This window comes from Taurulus bubalis (genome assembly GCF_910589615.1).
Source record: "Taurulus bubalis genome assembly, chromosome: 7".
NCBI lineage: Eukaryota > Metazoa > Chordata > Actinopteri > Perciformes > Cottidae > Taurulus > Taurulus bubalis.
The window spans coordinates 8,363,090-8,388,657 of record NC_136595.1 but is presented as its reverse complement, the minus strand read 5'-3'; the positions used below and the strand labels follow the sequence as shown (position 1 = coordinate 8,388,657).

Here is a 25,568-nt window from a genome sequence, read left to right as displayed (position 1 = left end):
GCAGACCTGTTTTCCATCGCGCCTCCTTGGGTGAGCATGGTGGCGAACTTTACGGTAGTTAATATCGTTCCTTCTGATCGTGGCTCGTGCTCTTGAGTTGGCGGTGTTTTAGTGCTGCAGTTTTGTTGGATTGTTTTGTCATGCAGGGCTCTCAAGTTTTTAAGACAGGTAAGAGTGACATTCAAAAGTTACTGTTTGTGTTCTGAAAATGTGCAGTTAATAAAACGGGATTACAAAACATTAGTAGCCAGGTATACCTCTCTCTCATCACAGTAAAAGTTTATTCCACAAATCAGACAAATTCATCAGAAAAAAACACATAATCCACATGACAAACAAATAGGAAAACAGGAGCTCTTTGGATCAAAGCTGCAGCTTCAAATGTTAACTGTATACCTGGTATGAAAGTTGATATTGAAATTGAAAAAATAGTGGTGTTTCATCAGTGCTTTCAGAGAGCAAGTAAAACTGGCTTTTGCTATGTGACTTGGTTTAGTCAAACAAAGTCTCATTGTACAAGCAAAATACATGTGTTCAGTTTACCTCTTTAAATCTAACGCTTAACAGGAGGTTAAAGCTCCTCTTTCTTCTTTAGGATTATCTGCCGCACCATTTCAGCTATTTTGGGTCTAATTTCTTTGACAGGAACCTTTGGTCCCCATGCATCCAACACTTTCCCATTTACGTCAATGAGATACTTCCAGAAATTCCAGTCAGGCTCATTTCCAGAAGACTCTGCAGAAAATGAGGGAAGTAAAATGTGTTAATATACATATTAGTTATTGCCATCTTCCTAAATTTATACCTTTATCTCATTGCTGCCCTCTTTTATTTATTCTGCCCGACATGTTTACCTTTATTCTTAATTTCTTCCTTTCCTTCTCCTCTTTTCCCAGGATTTCAGTATCGTATATACTTACTGCACTGTCCATGTTTTGTTATTTGTGTCATTTGTCATTTCTGAATATCTAACATTTGCCCTTTAATTAAATCCTCCAGATTCCACTGTGTTAAATAGAAACCTTGTCTCGGGCTCATTAGCTTATTCAAAAAAGAACAAACTCACACCAACACCATCACATCTCACTCACCAACAAGGTACTTGTAGACATTGTTAGCTCCGGGTCCAATGACAGCGATTTTACTGAACATGGGGAAGGAGACTCCGTACACTCTGCGAACAAAGCTGTCGATCTCCTTGTCGCTGCCGGGCTCCTGCTGCCCGAACTGGTTGCAGGGGAAGGCCAGCACATTGAAGTGATACGGCCCAAAGTCCCGCTGGAGCTGCTGCAGCTCTCCGTAGTGCTCTTCAGTGAAGCCACATTCACTGGCTACATTCACCACCAGGGACGCCTAAAGCCAAAGAAACACAATGTGTGTAAAAACACAACAGCCACAGTCCTGACAGCCGCACAACAACAATAAACAGCAACTGAGGAACTGTAAACAGCTGTTCACGTACCTGATTCAGCGTAGATGTACTGAACATGCTCTGTGCACATCATCTGTTAGTTTTGTTAGCTTGTGTTCAGCTCAGAAATGACGATATGTAAAAGGAAGGATAAAATATGTTTTCTAGTTTTATACCAGGGTTGATCTTGGTTTAACAATAAGTACACAATGGAGCTTATAAATAGTATTCCTTAAGGAGAACCGCTTATCCTATTCAGAGTCGTGAGGCGCTGGAACCGATCCCATTGAGCGAAGGCAGGGTTCACCTGGTCAGGTCGCCAGTCTATCTCAGGGCACAAATAGACACAGACATTCCTGCCAGGAAGTGCATTCACTTCCAGCCAAAATACCAACACTTCAGAACTATGTATATAACTATTATTACAATGAGATTCACTATCAAGTTATTTAATAATCATAATGAAATATTACTAAACAATTATGCTGCTTAAGAACTCGTCATGAATCTGACACAGACTTCTCAGGAACTTTCTAAAGAATAAATTCAAGAACAAAAACGGAGATATTGGTGAATGAGGCCCAATAATATCAGATATAACAATGTATGTGTCACAAGAGCGAAACAAGTACTTTTACTTTGATACTTTCTACTACATTTTGCTGCTAATACTTTTGTACAGAGTAAGATTATTAATGCTACTTATCATGGAGTATTATTATATTGCTGTACTGGTTATTTTACTTCGGTAAAGTGGTCATGGGTGAACCTGTACAGATACACGGCATGGAAACAGTTGAGTATGTTAGTGCAGATTAATACATGTTAGAGCCTCATGTCGTTCCTCATCACTGGATAAGTAAGCATGTGTGTTCTTTAATTTAGACTACAGACGGATACTTTGATGATCCCATCTAGTGCTGACATCTAGTGTCACAATGAAGCAATTCAAGCATCTGAAAACCTCATGGGGTTATTTATGGTAATTATAGAGTAGACCAGCGGTTCTCAAGCGGGGGTATGTGTCCCCCTGGGGGTACGTGAGATTTGTTTTAAATATATTTAAAATGAGCATCCATTACAAAATCCTTAAAAAAATGTTATTTAATAAATATTCAATAAAATATAAGTGTAAATTCATAAACTGAATTGAATATATTACATATTACATCATACACTTATGGCACAGCGCTGTGTATTACATCTTTTTTTCAACCAGGGGATCCTCGGCTGAAAATATTTCACAGAGGGTAAAAAGGTTGAGAACCACTGGAATAGACCCTAGATACAAATCAAATCTTTCACAACGGCAACGGTGCATTATATTTAAAATATTTGACACACATTACAGCGATAGCTGGTACGGTAATAACATGGAATAATCTGTGAAAGAGACCTCCACTAGGGACATTGGGGAGGATACATATTATATATATTATTACGTATTTTATATATTATTACCGGTGTTTAAGGGAGCATCCTTTCAAGTTCTGTTTAATAAGTAAACAATTTAAACATTACTTTGAAAACAAAAAAGGAAGTGAATTTACAGTGACACAAATACAATGTTGCCCACAAATTATTACGTGATACAATTCTTGATTCTGTTCTACTCTTGCTGTCACGTGGTGTCTTTGGACAGGAACTGTGTTGAAGAAAGCCTGGTTGGCAGATTGCAATACACAACAAATAAAACAATCAATGAAGAAGAAACCTGCCTAAAAAAATGCATTCTGTTCAGTCTCATTTAAGAACCCAGGTGAGCTCAAACTAAATCTGAAGTAGATACAGGTGGTGTTACATTGTATCAATCCATTGTAGACCTCAGTAAGCTACCTGCTTTGAAGGAAACCTCTGTGAAGCTCTGCAGGCCTCTTGCCACGTAGGCTAGCGGGCTACATGATGGGGCATCCCGAGCAGGCTGTGTTAGTTACGCCTACTCACACAATACTAACTGGGAGAAGTTAGAAATAAGCATTGCCATGCAAATGCCATACGTGCCACCGGCTGACATGCAGAGAGACCGGTTACAGTGAGACTCTTGACATCATACTGTATGTATAATGTTCCCTCAAACTTACCGAACCCCGGTATTTTTCCAGGGACACTAACTTTCCCCTGATGTTCACAACTTTAAAAGTATAAAAGTCTTTCTGTTTGGTTTCAATGAGGCTGAATAGCGTCAGCAACACGGTGAGTGCTGCTGGAAGCATCTTTACAGTCAAACTGCCAACGCAACAGAGAGGAAACTTATCCGGAGTCCGTCTTGGGTCGGGCGGTGAAGCTACAGATGGGAAGGACGACACTTCCTGGAACGGACCATGCATTTCAAAATAAAAGTCGTGTTGACGAATTTGTGTTGCATTCCGTTGGAAATTGCCAACACTCTAAATAATTATTGTTATACATTACGTCATAATAAGCAAAAACTTAAACGTTTTTTTGTTATGCTTTATGTATACCATAATTAGAATGAGCCTTGATGTAGCCTGTGAATACACATGTATTCTGATTGAACTTTCAAAGTAAAATCTACGACTTCATAATTCCCAAATGTGACATGTTAAATCGAATAGGCGAAATCTAGACTTTGAGTTTTGCAAATAAAGCATGCACTACAAATTGGGTTTTTACTTTTTGTTTTAATTTTTTTTAGCTTTGCAGTTTTGCCAAAATTCTGAGAAGTTAAATACATTTTCACTTGATCATCTCATAATTCTGATTTACTATCTCAATTGTAGATTTGTCTATTTGTCAGAGATAACGATCACGGGTAAAACAGAATATGAACCAGAGTTATACTACGAGGCTTTTCATTTTGTGGACAATGACTGCCATTTAACTTTAAATGTCAGCCTAACATTTTAATAAAGTATAATTTGGTAGCTTACAGAAATCTACAAAAACGTAAAGCATGTAATGCTGGCAGACCTTTTCATCACAACCAGTGCGGCATATTTATTTTGCTGCAGGGGTCTATTGTAGATTAGTCTCAGGCTTTTTTTTAAAGGCATGTTGAATAGAAAAGAGCTGGAACTGGAACAAAAACATTTCTGCTCTTACTCTCAGCCGATTAGGCAAATAAAGGCATGCCCAACATGGCCTACTTTTTTTTCTGAAGGAAAACAAATAAACATGAGCCAAAAATACAGAACAAAATCTAAACTCTCTGCATATCAATTACAGACTTGTTCCTCTGTAAGAAGAAGTGTTCACAGACTGGGTCTCACTTACTTTTAAAATAACTACATATGTCAAAATAGAGTATCTAAATGGGGGAACTCGTCCCCATTAAACTTTTTCCATCTATGTGGCTATATTTATGTTCAGAGTAAAATTAGTAGTGTTTTTTTAACATACAATTCAGTATCATGGAAAGGGTAAAGGTAACTCTGCTACATTTTCAATCATTCAAGTTTACATGAGATATTTAGGGTATAATTGAACATGTTTCTGAAGAGGAAAGAGTGGACAGCTCTAATTAAAAACACTCTGAGTGGCCTGGATTTTCCCTTTGGAGTAACATTTACACTATATGAATTTTACTCTAGGTAAGGACAGAGCATTTTTCATTGTTGTATTGGGCTATTTAGACAAACAAAGTGAAATTAAATAAAAATAGGCTCGAAGGAAGATAACAATATTGTCTGATCACAGCATATTTCGGTCATACTAGTAAAACATCATCCACAATATCTATACTTTTGGATAATATCATATGCACAATTTAATGTTTTTTTTTTTGTGTTCAGTTGTTTGTGATACTAAGAAATAAAGTTCAAAAAATTTCAAACATTTCAAGCATATTACCTATAAATATGTTCACTTTTAGACCGTGTTCCCGTAGGCTACTTTTCCGTGGTCATTTATTTTATATTTCCAGTAAAGAAAGACAGATGCATACACAACATAATGCTTGCAGTGCAGATACAGTAAAGCGTATCCGAGCAGCATTTGAACGCATCCCGCTCACGCCCCTCTTCGTCATCACCGACACTCCCACAATGCAGCGGGGTAATGTATTAACATGGCGTCAACGGTTGCTGTTTTGACCAGGGCCGTGGGATTTTAAAAATATTATGTAGAACAACACCATGGACAGCTGAACAATAATCCGAAATCAACTTTTGAGACCAAAAGTAAGTTGATATGCGCCCCTCTGTGTTGTTCTGGCCGAAGTCGTTGTTTTCTGCTTTTAAAGACTTGCAGCTGTATGCCAACTGGGTACCAATGTTATGTTTTTCCCGTTAGCTAGCTCAGACGGAAGACCCAGCACAGCAGCTAACGTTAGTTAGCCTACGAAGACCGCTCACGGGAAAGAGCCTCCGGGAAGTCAACGTGAATCGTTCCCATAACACAGGTGACACTTTTCGGTTTTAATGGTGTGTGTTTATTTTATTCGGGAATATATGCGCGCGGGAGGTGCCCCCATGTTTTCATTTGTGTTTTGGAAGTGGAGCTAACACTGTCCCAGTCTGTTTCATCCGTGAGTTTCGTTTTCCACTGAACTAACGGTAGGTAGCGTTACCTGAAACAAACGGCAGCCCAACCGGTCACATGTTAACCACACGACCAGTGCAGTGTGGGTAGCGACACGGAATCACTCTTTATCTAGCGGTCAATCAATCTCTATCATAACACAACCATTTATCAGTTTATTCATGTTTTGTATCAGTAATCTGAATATGAAAAGTAATTTAGCTACTCAAGTTATAAAACAAATTTAGTTGATTTAAAAAAAGGTCAAATATTTCCCTTCCCGGAAATGTAGTGAACTAGATTAAAACAAGTAGCATAACATGGAAATACTCAAGTGAAATGGAAGAACCTCACAATTTTACTTGTACCATACTTGAGTAAATGTTCTGAAATACTGCATTTAATCGCTAGTTCCAGGTTTATAGGATAATGCTTAGAATTGTATTATGTTAGAAATGCACTTGTACGATTTAAATGGATAAAAATGACATTCATTTCTTTGTGTGGCTCGATCAAGGAAATCATACCCACTGCTTCTTTAAGTGAATTCACACCAAGATGCTTTGGACTGATTTTAGAAGATTTTTGACACATGCACTTGATAATGTTGTTTGAATGAAACTCGTCCATGTTTTGTACACAAGGAAAGGAATGAATTCCCCTAAAAATCAAGTCTTGCAACCGAAAGTTAAAGTACAAAAGGTAGAAAGCCTTTCCTATTGTGGCTTCATGATTAAAGACAACACCAAGATATATCATCTTTTCCGTGATTCATTTATTTTAATTTTATTACCACACTATGTGAGCCAAAATAATTGTATTTGTATTGCACATGTTTATTTTACTTGGTCATATTCTCAAAGCAAAACAGTCAAATACCAAGCTATGTTTTTTTTCCTTATTGGAATAATAATTGACAAGTTACAGCAGAAGGTGTATATGCAATCTAAAATAGGTAATACAACAGATTTAAGAATGTATGTCCTATGTTAGTTGGCCATAGTATTTGTGTTGTAGGACCTATGTCTTGATTTTCTTTTTCTTCATGTGACTGTTGAACAATTTAGATTCCTCTTTGTAAATTCTGTACATTTCTGTTGGTAAAGATAACATAATATACTCAAAGTGAGTTTATTAATATTGCAGTTAGACTGTTAGCTATAATGTCCTCCTCTTCTTCTTACCTAGACTTTAGGTGGCCTGCCTTCCTGTTCATCCTGGGTGTGGTGTTGACTCCACCAGGGACAAGAACAGCAGGACAGGGATGGATGAGTCCAAAAGTCCAGAAAAATCAGTCAAACATTCTCAACCCAGAGGACCCAAAGCTGTGTCCAGTGAGAAGTCAAATAAAGGGGCTCCTGCGCAGAGAGAGGGGACCAAGTCTGCAACCCGCAGCAATGAAAACCTAACCGCTGCAAAGGATGAACATGATATAGGCGGTCAGGGAAGCCGTGTGCCAGGCAAGACTTTCACAGAAATCCCCCAGGACAAGAGAAGAGGGCGGCCCTCCAGGCTGACTCGACTGACTGGAAGAACAAGTTCTGGGGAGAGAGGGAAAGGAAAGGTGGCAAGCTCACAACAGAAGCTCGTGGCACAGGATCTCGACACCAGGGTGTCTATTTCTGCAGACAGCAGCCCCACAGCACACAGAGAGACCAGCTCTCCTGTAGTGCCTGGTACACCTGAGAAAGGCCTCACAGAGCTCCATTGTAGCTCCATTGTAGTTCAAGCAAAGGAAAAGTCCCATGGTGAGTTTGCACAATGTTTTTTCCTGAGATGTCTTCTCCACCAAATGTTTCTCTGGTAAACTGCATTGTCGTTGTCGGTGTGAAAGGGGTGAAAGCGGCTTCATTGATGCATCGGTCTATTGAAGAGGTGAGGCCCACTGGGGTGGAAAGGCCGCTGACAGAGCAACAGCTGGGCCTCCGACAGGCAGAGGAGCGGCTCTACAGAGACTACATCCACCGACTGTTGAAAGTAAGAAAACAATCCACTCATGCCTGATACAATGTATGGCTCAGCTCATTTCATCTGCTGCATTATGGGTTCAGCCAGTAGGTAGCTTGATCAATGGATAAACACATTTATTTCTCTTTCAAACTGTTTTCCAGATCATAGTCATCACATCAAAATGATACTGCTTGAAGTCCAACTAAACTATGAAATCTTAAAACATAAATGCCCTCTTTTCACTTTGTTTCATGGAACCATCACCAGCTTGCTTTTTTTCCTGTGATTTGTTTGTTTTTATCTCCAACTACTACGAGTAGCTGTCATTTTTTATTGTAATTCATGATTATGTGATCTCCAAATTTCCAACTGAAAAACTGCGAGAGAACATGCATAGACTGATTACTTTTGCTTCTCTCTCTGTTTTCACAGCAGTCCCCCGAGTACCCAAACTATCAATACTTATGCAAGCTCTGTTCTGTGCACATTGAGAACATTCAAGGAGCACACAAACACATCAAGGAGAAGAGACACAAGAAGAACACAATGGTTTGGGAACTTTTTAAGTTTGTATTGTCACTCATTCCAGGACTTGCTTAGAATGAAGTATTAAACATATTCTGGCTCTGTTTTTTCAGGAGAAACAGGAGGAGAACGAACTGCGTGCCCTGCCGTCCGCCTCTGCTGCCCAGCTTAAGGCCGTGGACACTGCCGTCCTAGATACAGCGAGGCAGCACGGGATCTCAGAGGAGGACTTTGAGGTTCGGAAAGCCGTGGTCATCAGGATGGAAGAGATCATAAAGAGGCACCTCTCAGGTTGTTTGCTGGGATGTCACTCAGCCTGGTCTATATTTTCTGCAGTGGCTAGTGTTAAAAGAGGAACTACTTTGAGAAACATTTTAAGAATTAAAATTAGGTAATTCAACTGGTCAGGCACATACTATTATTCCCAACAGTGTTTTTTTTACTCGTCATAAAAACAGGGGTTGTTTAAACTTTCATAGAGTTCATTACATTCATTGAGGATTAACATTATGTACTCCTTCTCCACTGAATGTGGAGTTTACTGAAAAGCGTCGACCAGAACTGTCTGCAAAACTTTCCATTGTTACTTAATTACAGCAAAAACCTAATTGGACGAAAAATAGCTGCACACGACTTGTGTTCAATGTCAATACTTTGGTACTAACCCAACTGAGACTGTTTTAAACTTTCTTTCATGGAATTATTTTTAGTCCTATGAAAATTAGGACTTGCTAGTCCTCAGTGTTCAGTTTATTCTGTTTTTATACAAGTCTTTATTAATCTGTCTGAGTTTTAAATATGTCTTTTTTGGGGTTTTCCAGCTTGTGCTCTCCGTGTCTATGGCTCATGTCTTACCCGATTTGCCTTCAAGACGAGTGATATCAACATCGACGTCACCCACCCCTCCTCAGTAAGTCGGCTCTTGCTATATAACAAAAACATATGTACTTTCAATAATAACATAAAGATGTGTATATATAGTTGATGATTCTCTCATTCCTTTCCTCTGTTCAGATGACACAACCTGAGGTCTTGATTCAAGTGCTGGAAATCCTTAAGAAGAGCCGTAAGTTTTGCTCAGTAATTGAAACTATTGCCCAGCTCTATTTTTTACGAAGTAGCATAATTAATAATAATAATTCTTTGATTTTATATAGCGCTTTTTCTGAATACTCAAAGATGCTTTACATAGGAATCATTCACCCACTGATGAGAGGAGCTACCATGCAAGGTGCCACATCAGGACTATCTAACATTCATACACTGTAGGCGCAACTACGGGAGCAATTTAGGGTTAAGTGTCTTGCTCAAGGACACATCGACACAGGCTGGCGGATCGAGCTGCCGATCCTCTGATTGGAGGACGACCCTGCTCACCACTGCGCCACGGTCGCCCATAAATCCACTGTTCTTTTGTCTGGCTTTGTCTTGTTCGTTCATGTGTCTGATAGCATTTGCAAAATAGACTAAGCAGAACATTGTCAAGAAGTACATGGTTTTGGTCTTGATTTAATATGTTAAAGGACGTCATTCAAGTGGTTTGCATAGTTATGGATCCTTGATGTAGTTCTAGTTTTATTTAAATGTCCTGTAATGCATTTTAGTTTGTGCAACTCTTCTCAAGGTAACTTACCGTTTTTTGTTTTCTGTCTTACCTCTCTAGCTGAATTTTCTGAGGTTGAGTCAGATTTTCATGCCAAAGTTCCTGCCGTGTTCTGTCGGGATGTTATCAAGTGAGTGTATCATCAAATGCATTGATGCAAGTTTTGTTACCTATTTACATATGGTAAAAATGTATTTTAAGTTTATTCGTCTAGCATTTTGCGGAGTGCTTTACAATAATGGAAAAAAGACATAGAATAAGCATAAAAACAGAGAAAGTATAAAAAATAACCCACTGTATAATAATATTAAAATCAGTAGCCATATTTACATTTCTGAGGGTGCTGTAGTATTTTACATATATACTCTACTATGTTCTTATATTTTCTCAATCAGTGGTTAAGTTTAAAAATAAATCCAAATCTCAAAGTATTTCACCTCGAGTGCCCTCTCTACCGATTGGCGCCTAGGTCTATGAAGCTATAAATACACAAAACAGATCTCATCCCTGGCTTGATTACACCAAAAATATGCATGTTTCTGCTCCTCGCAGTGTCTTCTAGGGTGTAACATCACTGGGTTTTCTGTGTCAGGCACTCTCTCACCACTTTGAAGTTCATTTTGTATATTTCTGTCTGTTTATGGTCATTGACGTCTAGAAAGGGAGTTCATGGTTACTTTAGTGATCGTTTATAGTATGTGGTTATAATATTTTTTTTACTTAACATTGATGATTAGAGGAAGGAAATCTTCATATCATTGCAACATGGCAGCTTCAGATTGTGTCATTTCACTTTTGAGTTGGATCTGATTTTTGTGTTCGATTGTTCGATACATTGTTACACTACATATCAACTCCTACTTATTTTACCTTTTTAGAGGCTTGCAGTTTGAACACTAGTTTATAGTCTGGCACAACTTTGGTGCTTTCAAAAATAGTTTGTATTTTTAAGTAAAGCCTTCATTGTTGCATAGTTATGTCGGTTAAAAAAACAAAACATAATCCATATATTATCCCTCAATGAGCCCTTTGCCACACTTGGACTGAGGTTTTGTTTGATGTCAATTAAAAAATTGTATCCGACTCTTCATGGTCTTCTCTCCCTTCTGTGTCCGCGCAGCGGCCTGATGTGTAAAGTGAGTGCAGGTAATGACGTTGCTTGGCTCACCACCAATCACCTGGCAGCCTTGTCGAAACTGGAACCCAGATTAATCCCGCTGGTGATGGCCTTCCGCTACTGGGCAAGGGTAAGGCTGTCACCGACACTCTCCAGCTGAAAGAAGAAACCACAAATAGCTGCGGATGGTTTTCAGTGTGTTCAGTTGTTTTTATTTGCATGCAGTTTCCAACACATTTCAGCAAAAAATTATATCCTCATTTTAGTACAAACCAGGTGTCAGCAGGTTGGAAATTTAAAAGAAGTTAGCTTAACGCATGTTGGAAAACCCAATTTTTTTTTTTTTTTTAGCAAATTAGTAGGTTTATTAAATGAAATACACAAATTGTATACTGTACTGGATTTTAAAGCAGGCAGACCACAAATACATGCTTTAAATTAAGCTGTGCTATCTCTGCACAAACAATCTATATGTTCTAATGTTAAATATAGAAAACTTAGATTCCGGCTGAACTGCAGACTAAAGCATTTTCCCTCTGTATGTTCTTCCCCACAGCTGTGTCATGTCGACTGCCAGGCTGAGGGTGGCATCCCCTCGTACTCCTTAGCCCTCATGGTCATCTTTTTCCTGCAGCAGAGGAAGGAGCCCATACTCTCCGTCTACCTGGGCCACTGGGTATGTGAAAGTGTTGGGCATTGCAGCTCTTATGCCGTGTTCACACAAACAGTTGCGAATTTTCGCAACACCACTTCGCCTATATCGCGCCGCAGGTGAAAAATTCGCTCTGTGGTTAATCAACCATCACTGCGGAAAGGGGGCGGGGCCTATCTCTGTGTCTGTGAAAACATTTACTATTTCCTTCATCTACCAGGTAAATAACCTCTAGTTCTGCTTTATGCTTGTTGAGGAAGTCCCACACATGTTGGAACATCAACCGCCCCCGTGTCTGGGTTCATAATATTATCCGTAGTCACACACAGCTCCGACTCCTCCAGGACAAGTGTCTGAATGAAGCCGTTTCAAGCGCTCCTTCAGTGGACCAGCAGTTTCATTCAGTAACGGCGGTGATGCCGAGCGGAGCTTCTCAACGCTGATTGGCTTTCGCAACTCCGCGTCATGCGAAATATTTGCTGGAGTTGAAATATTTGAACGCCGGCGAAAAAGCGGAAAAGCGGAGTTGCGAATATTCGCAACGCCGTTTCGCCTCTATCGCGACGCCCGGCGAAAAATCCGCTTTTTCGCAACCTAACGCGGCTGTGCATTGACTTAACATGTAATCTGGTCGCGCCGCAAATTCGCGCCGCGTCCGGTGTGAACACGGCATTAGTCCACCTTTCCATTCAGGAAGGGAATTGCATTTATTTGTAAGTGACCTCCTGCTTACACCTCTATTAGTTGTGGGGAATGGTGTAATGTAGTAATTGTCCGGCCATTTATTACAATTCACAGGATGATCCACATTCTTTGTCTGCGTCATGTACATGGCATGTCTGACAGGTCTCAGGTCTGTGTTTGGAAACACAGGTTGAACAAGATGTGGAAGTCTGTCTGTATTGTTGTCAGCAGGCACATTTAACGCTGGACCTGGAAAAATTCATTCTTCCGCTACACTGCTTTAATTTTTCTGATAATTAGAGATGGGTATCGTTTTTTTTTTTTCCGATACCGGTGCTAAACCGATACTTTTAAAACGATACCAGTGCCTGAACCGATACTTTTTTATTGCCAAGGCAACTGCAGCTTCAAACTTTTTAACTTCAAACTATAAACAATATATATATTTAAAAAAAGAACAGACACAAGCATCAGGTGGGCTGATGGGACCGTGTGCAACAGAACTCAGAAACCGTCGGATTCTACAAACTGCTGCTTTACTGGACTACACGTCATCATTAATATCAACTTGAGAGATGTGTTCCATCAAGCCGAGGACGGACGTTCAAAAGCTCGTGCTCGTGTCTCCAGCGATCTCTGTGTGCGCGCGCTATGTGTGGTGTGTGAGCGCTGGAAGCCCCGCCCCCTCGAGCCCCGCTCTGCATGCAGGCGGACAACAGAGAGCGGAGCAGAGGGTGTCCTCTGATCTGCGCTATTTTAATAGTATCAACGATACATCAACATCTTCAACAATCAACATCTTATCGTTTTTAACATGCGGGCACCGCGCTACCTTTTTAATATCTATATACTGTGCAACATTACAGAGTAGTGTAAAAAAAAAAGTATTTAAATCGGCAAGCACCGAAATCTGCATTGCTTTTCGGTCCGGTAGGTACCGGACGTGTTGGGTTCTCGGTACCCAACCCTACTGATAATGAGGAAAACTTCTGAATTGCCACTTTCACTGATTAACCTTGCCACCAGACTTCTGGATCTAATGTAGCACAGCAGAACTTTGCCTAACTTCCGTGCTGGTGCGCTTCAAAATGGGAGCACGGCGACCGTCATCTAAGTTACTGTAGGTAATACACACTTGACTATTGATAAGGATACAAAATGTAATGTTTGGATTTGAATACATCGAGAAAACCAGTGGAAGGCTACAGAATCATATGAAAACCTAAAAAATTAGATAATGGACCTCCACTCAAACAAAGGTTTCCTGGAGTTGCACGTTAAAGAGTAACAACACCCTGTTGTGTCATAGTGTCATGCCCTCATTCCAATAACATTCCACACCGGCATCACTCCTGGGTGTGGTGTGGTGTGAGCCCACACACCTGTAACTACCCAACTCTCTTCTCCATACACCTTTTTGAAGTAGGTAAAGCTGTGCCAGAAACACTCTGCTACCACATCAAACGGTGACATCAACAACAATAAATACATAAAATAATATCACACATCTATACTGTAATAGTTATAACACAACATAACACTAAAATCAAAACCTTATCCTGAAACTTCAACTGACCCAAATGCTCCCTTTCTCACTCTGTGAGATCAAACAGCAACAATAGGCTGTCCTCCATTTTTTTTTAGTTGTAGTTTACTTCTTTTCTGCTTGACATATGCTTTTCTGCTTGCACAGCAGAGGGAAAAATGCAGTGATGTAGAGCATTTATCCACTTTGAGCTAAGCTTTCTAAAACGGGAAGTCCTTGTTGCTTTCCTCAAAAAGTGCATGATGGGCTGGGTGGATAAAATGCGTTCGTATGTCATTAGGAGGGGAATTTTGTTACAACATGACTTCCTCGTCTGTCTCCAACGTGTCCTTTGTCTGTCTCAATAATCTCTGACAATAAAGGCTAAAGTGGTGGAAGAAATACACACAATTATTTTAATAATGTGGACATTTTAACCACTTCTCACTGAGGTAGAAACGTTAACATCAGAGGGTGAATATAACTTTCCTGCTTGCTTGTTTAAGTGACAAAAAACCCAGACATGTATTGCCTTGTTTCTCCTGTGGATGTTGTCTTTAGACTGTAAGGCATGGTACATATTGGATACGAAAGTTTCTAACTTTTCAAGTTAAATCCCAATGTAGGGAACAACACAAGCTGTGAGATGACCACTAGGGGTGTAGCGTTGAAGACCCCAAGCCTTTACTAGTAGCATCACGATGGAGCATGGAAACATGCCTGCCAAGGAGATGCAGAGTTTTAAGTCACTTCTTTGTTTAATATAAGTTGTCTTCTCTGTTTACTTCTCCTCTTTCAGATTGAAGACTTTGATGTGAAAAATGTCGACGAGTATCATCTCACTGGAATCTCGCTGGACGTATTTGTCCGGTGGGAGCGCAGACCTCCAAGCACCACGGACAACCGAAACGAGACCAGAGGAGAAGGCAGACCCAAACCAGAGCAGAACAAACCTGCTGACACTTATTACTCAGAAGGCTTGGTGAGTCTCACTGCAGCACGCGGTCATGTCATAAGAGAGCAATTTAGACTTTGATTCATACTTTTATAGAGGGCAGTGTTGCTATTCTTTTACTATGCCTCTGCTACTGCCCCTTGAAGACTCGCCTAACTTCGGACCAGGGTAAAGATGTGTCGCTGGGCCAGTTGTGGTTGGAGCTCTTGCGTTTCTACACACTGGAGTTTGCTCTAGAAGAACACATCATCAGCATCCGCCTAAAGGAGCTCCTCTCTAGAGAAAAGAAGAACTGGCCTCGGCGCAGGCTCGCCATTGAAGGTGAGAGGCTACTCTGTTGTAAAGAAAACAAACGCATTGGTCTGGAGAATCATCAGAAATTCACTCTGTCTTTATTTATTTTTTTATGTTTCAGATCCTTTTGCCTTGAAGAGGAATGTCGCACGGAGCTTGAACAGCCAAATGGTGTTCGAGTACATCCAGGAGCGCTTGCGTACGGCTTACAAATACTTTGCTTGCCCTCAGAGAAGGAGCACTGGGGGGCGCCAGAGAGCCAAGAAGGCAAACAAGCAAGGGGACAAATTGGAAGAGCTTGAGAAAGATGAAGATGATGGAAAAAACCTTGGGTCTCAGAAGGAGCAGCAAGGGTTTAAGGAGGATGAGGAGCTTGAAAGTGATGATGAAGATAGATCAGATCCTTCCAGAAAAGCCAATGAGAAGATTTTAGATGCAAGCCTCATGGAAATGGTTCTCAATGAGGGGAACAAAGCGTCCTTCTCCCCCAACGGCCTGCTGGACAGTGACGAGGAGGAAGAGGTGGAGGGAAGCAGTATTTCAGATAAGGATGGGCCCGTTACATCACAGGATCTTCACTATGTGTTTGATAAGATGATTTTTACTGGTGGGAAGGTAACTATCACCGTTTGTTAACTAGCATACAATCAAGTATTTGTTGATGTTGATTTGAGTGTAAATACAATTTTTACTTTGACAATGGTAAAATATCTTAACCCATTGTACTGCTGAAAAATCCTAAATTGTGTATGTTATATTTAATATAGCTTCTGAACTGTTTGTGATAGAGGTATTTAAAATTTTGTAGATTTCAACTTTTCTCACGTTTATAGCTGCACTTTAGGAGAAGCATGATCCTGTCAGCATCGATGGTTTCATGTCGCTTAGGTGAGATTTGTATATTTAGGGAGGGTCTTTATTGGATTATTGACACATGATTTTATATATATATATATATATATATATATATATATATATATATATATATATATATATATATATATATATATATATATATAATGTATGCAGGCAGGCTTCAGGTTGTCAGAGCATAATACAACCTTTAAGACATCCAACATGGGACATCGCCCCACAAAAATGTTTCGTCACAACCCTGTTCTAGAAGTGTATGCCATTATCCTGCACTCAGTGTGTAACTATTCGCCCTTCCAATCAAACCTGAGTGGATAAGCACATACGCTAAATTTAAGGTAATGGACGGATCTGATATTAAGTGCATGCAGTCTCTGCCACCGGACTGCGTAATATGTTTGAAACTCTAAGAACGGCAAATGGAAATAGTCATAAACAAAACCAAACAGTCGGTGGCGATCGGCAAATGTTGTCATTGAATCAAATTCAATGCGGCATACGCTTCAACTCACAAAATGAACATGCACAACAAACAATTAACCCCTCCCAAAGTAGAATTCAATCCCCGGCTCCCAAACTCTCTTTATGTCCCCAAAAGAAATTCCAGTGACTATAACATTTTATACACAAAATAATAATAACAGATACTATTTAAACCTGAGTTTATGCTTCAGGCCACCGTTAATCTTACTAGTACGGCACTTGAAGTGTGCAAAGGAAAATAACCAAACAAGTTTCCCCTTTACTGGTGTCGCACAAAGAGACGGACATATTACAAGTCTTGTGTTGTTAGAGGCCGCCATGTGTCAATCATCGACTTTATCGTCTTTGAAATTTGTCGTTGCAGCCCCCAACTGTTGTGTGTAGCATCTGCAAGCGAGATGGTCACCTGAAGGACGAGTGTCCTGAAGACTTCAAGAAGATTGAGCTGAAGCTACTGCCTCCGATGAACGGCCGCTTCCGAGATATCCTCGATGGGCTCTGCAAATTGTGCTTCTGTAAGTAGTCAATGGTGCACTTTCTTTCACTTCACTCTTTTATGGATGGGAGTCAGATTGTGTGTGTGTGTGTGTGTGTGTGTGTGTGTGTGTGTGTGTGTGTGTGTGTGTGTGTGTGTGTGTGTGTGTGTGTGTGTGTGTGTGTGTGTGTGTGTGTGTGTGTGCGCGCGCAAGGAATCGGACTACGGTTTCATGCTGCTCTCAATGTACCTACACGGAAAAATACTGTGTGTGTGGATAATTGCACTAAGGTATTATAATGTGTTACAATTTGGTAAACATTAGGTATACAATACAGGTATTGCAATGATACTTTAAACCCATTAAAAAAAATGCATTACATTTACTCCCATCTATAACCTACATTAGTAGGTTTACTCTTATCTACCAGAAGTGAACCTGCCCAATATTGCTTAGTCAGTATCATAGGATTGTAGTGGTGAAATTAATTATTTTGATTAATTTGTATAATATTTTTATATGAAATGATTAATGATGTTCCATTTTGTCTGACCAAAACCCCAAAATATAAAATGTGCTATAATTTAGACCAAGGTAGACTGCCAAAAACATTCAGATTAGTTTGATTTTGATTGACTATGGAGATTAAATTGCAGCGCTGTATGATTTTAATTTCTGTTCCGTGGTTTGTAGATGAACTGTCACCTTCACATGTTGAGCAGCAGAAGAGGGAGCAGATCCTCTGCGGCCTGGAGCGGTTCATAAGGAAGGAGTACAATGGTGAGCATTAAGCATAAACTACTGTAGACAACAATGTTCCACCTGAGCCTTTACGTATACTCCTCCCAATGTAGAGAGAACAAGGCCCTTTTTCTAATGTCTGCAATTTATTTGTGTTTTTATAAATATCTTATCTGCAAGCCCTCCTGCTTTTTCCCTTTCTGTTGTGTTAATGTGTTATTTAATGTTAATGCAAACTTAATGCTCTGTACATTTCAAAAAAGGCCCAATCCCAATTTTTTTTTTATGGCCCATGCTTCCATTGGTAACTGCGTGTTTAATGTCACATTGCTATGAATTGTGGGTAATTCCCTTGGTCAAAGTTGGCATCTAATACTGATTTTTATGGAAAGGGTTCATAAAGGGCTCAAAATGTCTGCCAGAGACTCGAGCACTCGACGATGTGACAGTGGGACAGAACTAAAGTTCCCCTCAAAGTCCGTGAGGGTTGAGATTGGGATTGGGCCAGAGTCTTCCCTGAAGGCCTTTTTTAATGAGAAACGTCTGTGGGAGTTGTTGAGTTTCAATAACAACAACTTTAACCACAAGAGTTTTGTGAAATATATTCTAACGGATCAAGAGATATTCAACACAACGGCTATAATTTGAGAAACTGGTTTTGTTTTAGGAATTTTCAATAATGATACAGAATGGCTATTTTTCATTTGGATAACAAAATGAGAATCTCTTCCTGTGCCTGAATCCACAGATAAAGCTCAGCTTTGCTTGTTTGGCTCCTCCAAGAATGGCTTTGGCTTCCGCGACAGTGACCTCGACATCTGCATGACTCTGGAGGGCCATGAGACCGCAGAGGTAGGCGGACAAAACGCACAGTGACATTTAATGTAACTCACGTGTCTTCATCGGGAGAAGAGATGTACCTCCACTGTAGCATTTATATTGTGATCTGTCTAAACAGAGGCTGAACTGCAAAGAGATCATCGAAGGCCTCGCAAAAGTGCTAAAAAAGCATACAGGTGAATTAACATGTACTAATTATTAGGACTATTTCTGTGTGTCAAGGACTGAATCTGACTGGTTGTGATCTCCCATTTCCCCAACATCACAGGTTTGAGGAACATCTTGCCTATCACAACAGCTAAAGTGCCTATTGTGAAGTTTGAACACAGACAGAGCGGTTTGGAGGGAGACATTAGCCTTTATAATACTCTGGTGAGTGAACCAGAACCTTTGTGTTTCAAGTGCTTAGAGATGTATTAATTTTTTTAAAAGTGCTGTATGAATTAATGTTGTACTTCCCTGTGTAGGCTCAACACAACACCAGAATGCTGGCTATGTATGCAGCCTTGGATCCACGTGTGCAATTCCTGGGATACACAATGAAGGTCTTTGCAAAGGTATGTGAATGTTTGTCTGACTGATACAGTAACGCTTAGCTGGTTGCTTTTGGACAGTTTGCTCTGTAGTTTTCTGTCCTACTTCTTACTTCAAGAGGTTTAGAAATGTTTTTGACATTCAAGAGCACTGCCTGAATATATCCCATAACTACGGCTTCCTGACAAACAACAACATTGAGATATCTGGATTTGGTCGCTCCAGCTATTTGTGAATTGATTACTAAATCTATGTGTAATGTCTTCAGACTACTGGTTTACTTAGTTTGTGTGCATTATGAAAACCTAGTTGTTTAGACAGTTAAGCCCATTGTAACGGCGACCCCTCGTGAATGTCAATTATACATCTGGTGCTTGAAAATATTGGAAGCTAACTGTTAAAAGTTAAGCTAACTGTTTGAATGCAGCATCACAAGCTGTAATATAACTTCCAGAAATACTGGTTTCAAAGGACAATGTACCAAACATAAAAGTGCCAATCCAATTCAAACTTAGTTTTATTCACATACATGAAGAAATACATTTTCAGATTGAGTAGAATGCACAGCTCCTGGCTTATTAGCCAATAAGGTCCATGAATGAGTAGAATGCTGTAAACCTAACATGAGTGATACTTGGTGTAGAGGTGAATCCCCGAGTTAAGTTACTCTTAAAGAACAGCTTTTGCAAACGGCTCTCTCCCCCCCGATAAAATAAGTGCTCATATTTCATGTACTATACACCGCATGCTTCCTGAGGAGTACCTGAAGGCACTGAAGTGTGACTGTTTTCTCTTGCTTTTTTAACTAACGTCCCTCTGTGCTCACAGCGCTGTGACATTGGGGATGCGTCCAGAGGAAGCCTCTCATCTTATGCTTACATATTGATGGTGCTTTACTTCCTGCAGCAGAAGCAGCCGCCAGTCATTCCGGTCTTGCAGGAGGTACCAGTCACTCATTAATGACTCCGAAGAAATGAACTGAAACTGAAATGCAAAGGGCTTATAGCCTTGACCAAAATATGATAAATAGCTCTGTATGATGTCTCTTTAGATCTTTGATGGGAGCACTGTCCCCCAGCGGATGGTAGATGGCTGGAATGCTTTCTTTTGTAATGACCTTGAGGATCTGGTGAGTTAAATAAAACTGACTGGAAAAACATTTAACATTTCAGCATGACATTTTAATTTGGGATGGTAGTGCATTTAATGCCATTTTCTGAATGTAGTCCAAATCGGCTTGTTTCTCCTGTCTCATATCTTCTGCTATTTCAGCATTAAATATAAATGGATGCTAAGTGTGTTTCTTCTGTCTGCACAGCGTCGACATCTCTCAGAGCTGCAGCCGAACACGGAGTCGGTGGGGGAGCTGTGGTTGGGACTCCTGCGCTTTTACACGGAAGAGTTCGACTTCAAAGAGCACGTCATCAGCATCCGCCAGAGGAAACGCCTCACCACCTTTGAGAAACAGTGGACCAGTAAATGCATCGCTATTGAAGGTGCTCACACGGCTCTTTTGCTCTGTTTTGACCTACTTCCTCTTAACGAGTCTGCTTTCCTGTCTTATTTTAAAAACGATTATGTTTTCTACTCACTCATCTGTTCTTCTCCTCAGATCCCTTTGATTTAAATCACAATCTTGGTGCTGGAGTTTCTCGCAAAAGTAAGTGCCTTAGTCATCATGTGTTTTATTATCAAAGGTGTCTTCCTCCCCCCCCCTTTTAATAGAGACATCTGATCTCTGGCAGTCCAGCCGCTCTACATGTTTATGTTTGAAAGAAGAAGCGGGTGTTCATGTCAGCTTCTGCTCCAATGCACTCACGGTGTGAAAATGTTCCTCGTTTGCTTCGTCTAGTGACAAACTTCATCATGAAGGCCTTTATAAACGGGAGAAAGCTGTTTGGGACTCCGTTCTACCCCATACTGGGCACTGAAGTGGTACGTCACTCACCAACCAACAGAACAAACAACTTGAATGTAGTCAGCTCTGTTCTGAGGAAACTGTCTGAAATATCTGCTGTTTCCGTTGTGTTCTGCTGCAGGACTACTTCTTTGACTCAAAGGTGTTGACAGACGGCGAGCTGGCGCCCAATGACCGATGCTGCCGGATCTGCGGGAAGATTGGACATTACATGAAGGACTGTCCAAAGAGACGCAGGTTGTCCCCTCTTTGTTTGCCAGTAGAATTCCAACTATAACTAAAATAGTCTACTGAGAAGTAATAAATATGATGGTTTGGTTCTACTTTATGTTATCTCGCAACTTAAGAAAAGTAGTAGCCAGTTTCCCCTTATTTAACTGAATGTAAATTATACTGCGTCATTGCAAATTTCCAATTATGTTTTCAGGTCTAAGAGGTGGTCGTAAACTTCTTAACTATCTCTTCCTTACGAATAAGTGTTGTCATTTCCAGCATACAGTCGCTGTGAATTAAAACACAATTAGTGATGGTGAAAGCAACTCATTAGTGAGTTTTCTTTCTCCTTTTTTATTTGTGGCTTAATAGAAAATGTACTATTTTGCTTGAGTTCATACATTTTTCCACAGTAGCATCAGCTCAAATGAACTTTGGTGGTATTCATTTGAAACTGTCAACATTATTACGACCACAGGAAAAAAAGATGCATTTAAAAAAAAAAAAAAAAAATAGGCCGATATAGTGAGGTTAGGCTGTTCAATAGGTGGTGTTAGTAAAAGTACAAATTATTTTATAACTGTTGTTTATGGAAAGGATGATACTCACTGAGTCTAGCCTGAAGCTTGCTGAATGCTACGAATGTTAGTTTAACTTTAAATCCTTGGTAGTGTGTGTGTATATATGACTTTTGTTTTAATCTTTATGAATCAATTAACATAACCTTTTTTGTTGGCAAGAGTTTTGTAGAATTGGTAGTTGAGTGTACAATTTTCTATTTTTGAGAGCCTGTACCGTTGTTGTTATTATTCTTGTGTGTATGTCTGCACACTCATTTATGTGTCAGATTTATTCTTCCCTTCTTGTTTCTCCCTGAACTTTGTCCTCTGCCAGAATGAAGAAGAAGGAAAACGACAAAGACGAGGACATAAAAGAGGACGAGCGGGAGCCGAAGGACAGGCGTTGTTTCCAGTGTGGGGAGCTGGGTCACGTCAGGAGGGACTGTCCTGATTACCGCCACCTCAAACAGAGGACCGCCGGAGCACCAGGTATCCACATCCAACCTCAAGACGACCTTTACTAAATGTTTAGAGGGGGGCTTTGTTTACAAAGGTTATCACTCATGAAACATGGCTAATATTCAGACCATTAGAGTGCGAAAATAAAACCGCTTATTCTTATTCTTCCCCAGCTCCTCACATGGTACGAGCTGCAGTGAGCTCCCAGTCCATCCCCATTCCACAGACCGCTGCAGACAGACCTGGAAGGACCAGACAGCCCTCTGAATGTGTGAGTACAATAGTGAGACATGACACTGGGGGCAGTTCACCCACATTACAAAAGAATATATTAAAATGTTCTTACCTCTATGTGTAGCGATTTCTGTGAAAGATGCTCTTTCACCAAAATGTGTGTTTTTGTTGTCTCTGTAAAGAAACTCGTGATGAAAGATGTTTCAGTCCACAGGCCTTCATCATCTTACCCGATGAAGGTCTGTGGACTGAAATATATTTGAGAATGTGATTTACAAGGGATTTACTGTGTAGAATATTTTAGTTTCTTCAGTCAAGACTTTAAAATTCTATGCACAAGTCAAAGCACTAAGATGTTTGCCATAATTATTAGTTCCTATAAAACTGGTTCACAAGGATATCTTGAAACGTGGGCAAATCAGAACTAATTTCAATGGACTTGCCCTTTTACACCTCTGTGGTTACTGCTAAACTGTTCATGAAACACAATTTGGAAATCTAATCTAATACCCAGTTGAATTAATTAATATTTGAATATAAAATAAAAGCATGACTTTCCGCTGTTTAAAAAAATGATCTTTCTTTCTTCTTGTCAATAGTCCGATAGTCGGCAGACTCCGCCCTACTCCCCGCAGCCTACAGCTGTTCCTCAGAGTTCCTCAAAGTCCTCCAGTTCCCCTCAGCCCTCCCACATTAAGACCGGTCCTGCTGGTCCCCTGAAGCCGCCGGTTCACCCCCAGCTCCCGCTGTCTCTCTTCAGCTTCCCTACCTCCCATCCAGGCCAGTATCACCCAGGGGCGCTCGGCGCACTGGGGCTTCTTCCCTCTCACCCCCACCAGTCACACCAGTCCCAGGGGCAGCCTCATCACCCAGTCCACATCCCTTCCACCTCCTGGCCCATACACGGACCAGTCCTCTCCACGTCCTCTCCCAACGGCCCCTCCCCGCCCGGCCTGAAATTCCCCCTGCGTTCGGCGTCGGGAAGCGGGAGTCCCACCGGCTCAGGGGGCAACTCCGGCCCCATGAACCTGAACGACCCCAGCATCATCTTCGCCCAGCCGGCGGGGAGACAGCTGGGCATCGGGCCAGGACGGGAAGGACACTGGCACAACCACTTGGCACAACCTGGGTCACTCATGGGCAATGGCACTGTTGTCAAGTCAGGTATTCACTGGGTGAACTTTGGTGGCGTCTGTGTGATTCTGTCTCTTTGTCTTACAGTGTCTGTATCTTTTAGATCCAGATTGAGTTGTGACGCGTACAATCCTAATTACGCTATCTGATTTTGGCCCCATTCTAGAATATTAATTGCAACTATAGTTATTCGTCTTTTTTTCCAGAGGAAATCAAGGAATACAAAAAAAAAAATTCTACAAGTTCACCTGAAGTAGAAGCGCCCCCTTATCAAATCAGAACTGTGGACAGTTCTGATTTTAGATTTTTCTAATTCATTTAAGTATTATGTACAATCTCCTGCAGTCATCCAGAAGTTATAGAGCTGTTTTCTATCTAGTGTGTCACCTGTAGTCGCATACGTTACTCTTGTTTGCAGATGTAAGACCGATTGAGCAGGGGACAGATTGAGCAAGAGACGGATAGGAGGTAGGTCACAGTAACATGAGTGAACCTTGATCATTGTAGACAGTGAAGGGTTAAATGCTGTAAAACGCAGTTCTTTAGGATGTTGGTAACGGTTCATAACATCACGGGTGAAGGAACACGTTTTGGTTTACAAACTGGGATATTGCTGAACTTTCATTATTAGATTTTATTGCACTTTGACTTATTTTTATTGAGTGTGTTTGGTTTTTGTCTCCACAGAGTCAAGTCACCCAGCCCAGTTTGTAGGCGCTCGGTTATGGGAGCACAACAAAACACCACAGTACGCCATGTCTCCATCCTGGCCCTACCGGATGCCCCAGAACTTCATCCAGCAGGGCAACGGGGGCTACCAGCCTGGCAAACCCTTCGTGGCCCAAGGTCAGACATGACAGATATTTATTTTATTGCCGCTGGCGAGAAGAGATGATCACAAGTTCTCCATTCGTACCGGCTTTTCTTGATTTCTTTATTTTTCCTTCACCAGGGCCTGTGGTGCATCCCAATCCAAACTTCCCCCTGGTCCCCCACGTCCGACATCAAGTAAATTTGAATTTCATTCAACAGAAGAAGTGAACTTGCATCTCCTTTTTAAATCAGTTCATGGTCAGTAACATAGCAAAGTAACATTGTGTACTCTTTGCATCATTTGATCACAAGAATTTGTCAAATGAGTTTTTTTTTGTACAGTTTTTATGTTTTATATTTTCTCTCATTACATTGATTTGTGATACAAATGTAAAATATTTTAATACCCCCATTTTTGAGGGGGTCCAAAAAAGTGTTTTTATTTCATGTGTAAAGTAAGGAGGAAAAATATAAACCTTTATTTTTATTAGCTGTATTCATACTTTGCTTGCCACAAGATGAAGGCTTTGAATAGACTTTTGTTTTAAAAACAATCTAACATGTCACCCTAAGTATGTAGTGCCAAAAGCAGGGATAGCGAGAAAAAAGGGAAAAAAATCCTCAAGGGAAAAAAAGCCCCCAAAAATAAAGAAAAAAAGCAAACTACTTTGATGTGTCGTTTGGGTTAATCTCTTCAGTGTCATGTTTGTGTGATCCTGGATACTGTGGTTGTAAACCAGGTCTTTAAAGTGCACTCACGCTTCAGGGACGTTATATTTGTGTGACGCCGTCGTTAAGTCTGGAAAAGTTAATTTCCATTCATATGAACAGGAGTCATCCCGGAGTGGGACAATGCATCCATACCTAGGAGCTACTGACTTTGTTTAGTTTTTCACGACGATTGAAGACGTGTGGATTTTTTATTTTTATTTCCATCAGTATACTCATCACAACATGTGCAGCTAAACGCCTGCTGCCATTTTACCGTCTCCATTTTGCATGGATGTAGCGAGGTAGCTTGTTAGTTACGTAGAAAAATATGTCCTAGTGTTGATTGGTTGAGTATCAGTGAGTTCAACAGCACATCTACTTGAA

The 25,568-nt window shown here is 40.6% G+C and overlaps 2 protein-coding genes across 2 annotated transcripts; one reads left to right on the top strand and one right to left on the bottom strand.

The window, feature by feature from the left end:
• Positions 1-356: 356 nt before the first annotated feature.
• Positions 357-3,639, bottom strand: gpx7 (glutathione peroxidase 7). The gene is made up of 3 exons (XM_079221024.1): positions 3,493-3,639; positions 1,092-1,353; positions 357-735 (listed from the first exon to the last, which is right to left on the bottom strand). Exons 1-3 carry the CDS (start codon positions 3,622-3,624, stop codon positions 572-574), a joined length of 558 nt encoding a protein of 185 aa, XP_079077150.1. The 5' UTR covers positions 3,625-3,639; the 3' UTR covers positions 357-571.
• A 3,515-nt stretch (positions 3,640-7,154) lies between these two features.
• On the top strand, positions 7,155-25,133 carry tut4 (terminal uridylyl transferase 4; the record flags this gene model as incomplete). The annotated part of the gene is made up of 29 exons (XM_079220583.1): positions 7,155-7,638; positions 7,725-7,867; positions 8,273-8,389; positions 8,479-8,656; positions 9,187-9,275; positions 9,380-9,431; positions 10,029-10,098; positions 11,089-11,215; positions 11,642-11,761; positions 14,746-14,928; positions 15,048-15,222; positions 15,317-15,810; positions 16,916-17,066; positions 17,721-17,807; positions 18,517-18,620; positions 18,727-18,784; positions 18,877-18,980; positions 19,076-19,165; positions 19,971-20,084; positions 20,194-20,271; positions 20,461-20,638; positions 20,755-20,802; positions 20,995-21,077; positions 21,182-21,297; positions 22,168-22,322; positions 22,466-22,563; positions 23,126-23,690; positions 24,348-24,506; positions 24,613-25,133. 29 exons carry the CDS (start codon positions 7,155-7,157, stop codon positions 24,699-24,701), a joined length of 4,509 nt encoding a protein of 1,502 aa, XP_079076709.1. The 3' UTR covers positions 24,702-25,133.
• Positions 25,134-25,568: the final 435 nt, after the last annotated feature.

Coding starts and splice junctions, on each gene's coding strand:
- gpx7 (XM_079221024.1), bottom strand. CDS start 3,624: ATGCTTCCAGCAGCACTCACCGTGTTGCTGACGCTATTCAGCCTCATT. Junction 1,354..3,492: donor TGGAAAAATACCGGGGTTCG/GTAAGTTTGAGG, acceptor CTTTGGCTTTAG/GCGTCCCTGGTGGTGAATGT. Junction 736..1,091: donor TGTCTACAAGTACCTTGTTG/GTGAGTGAGATG, acceptor CATTTTCTGCAG/AGTCTTCTGGAAATGAGCCT.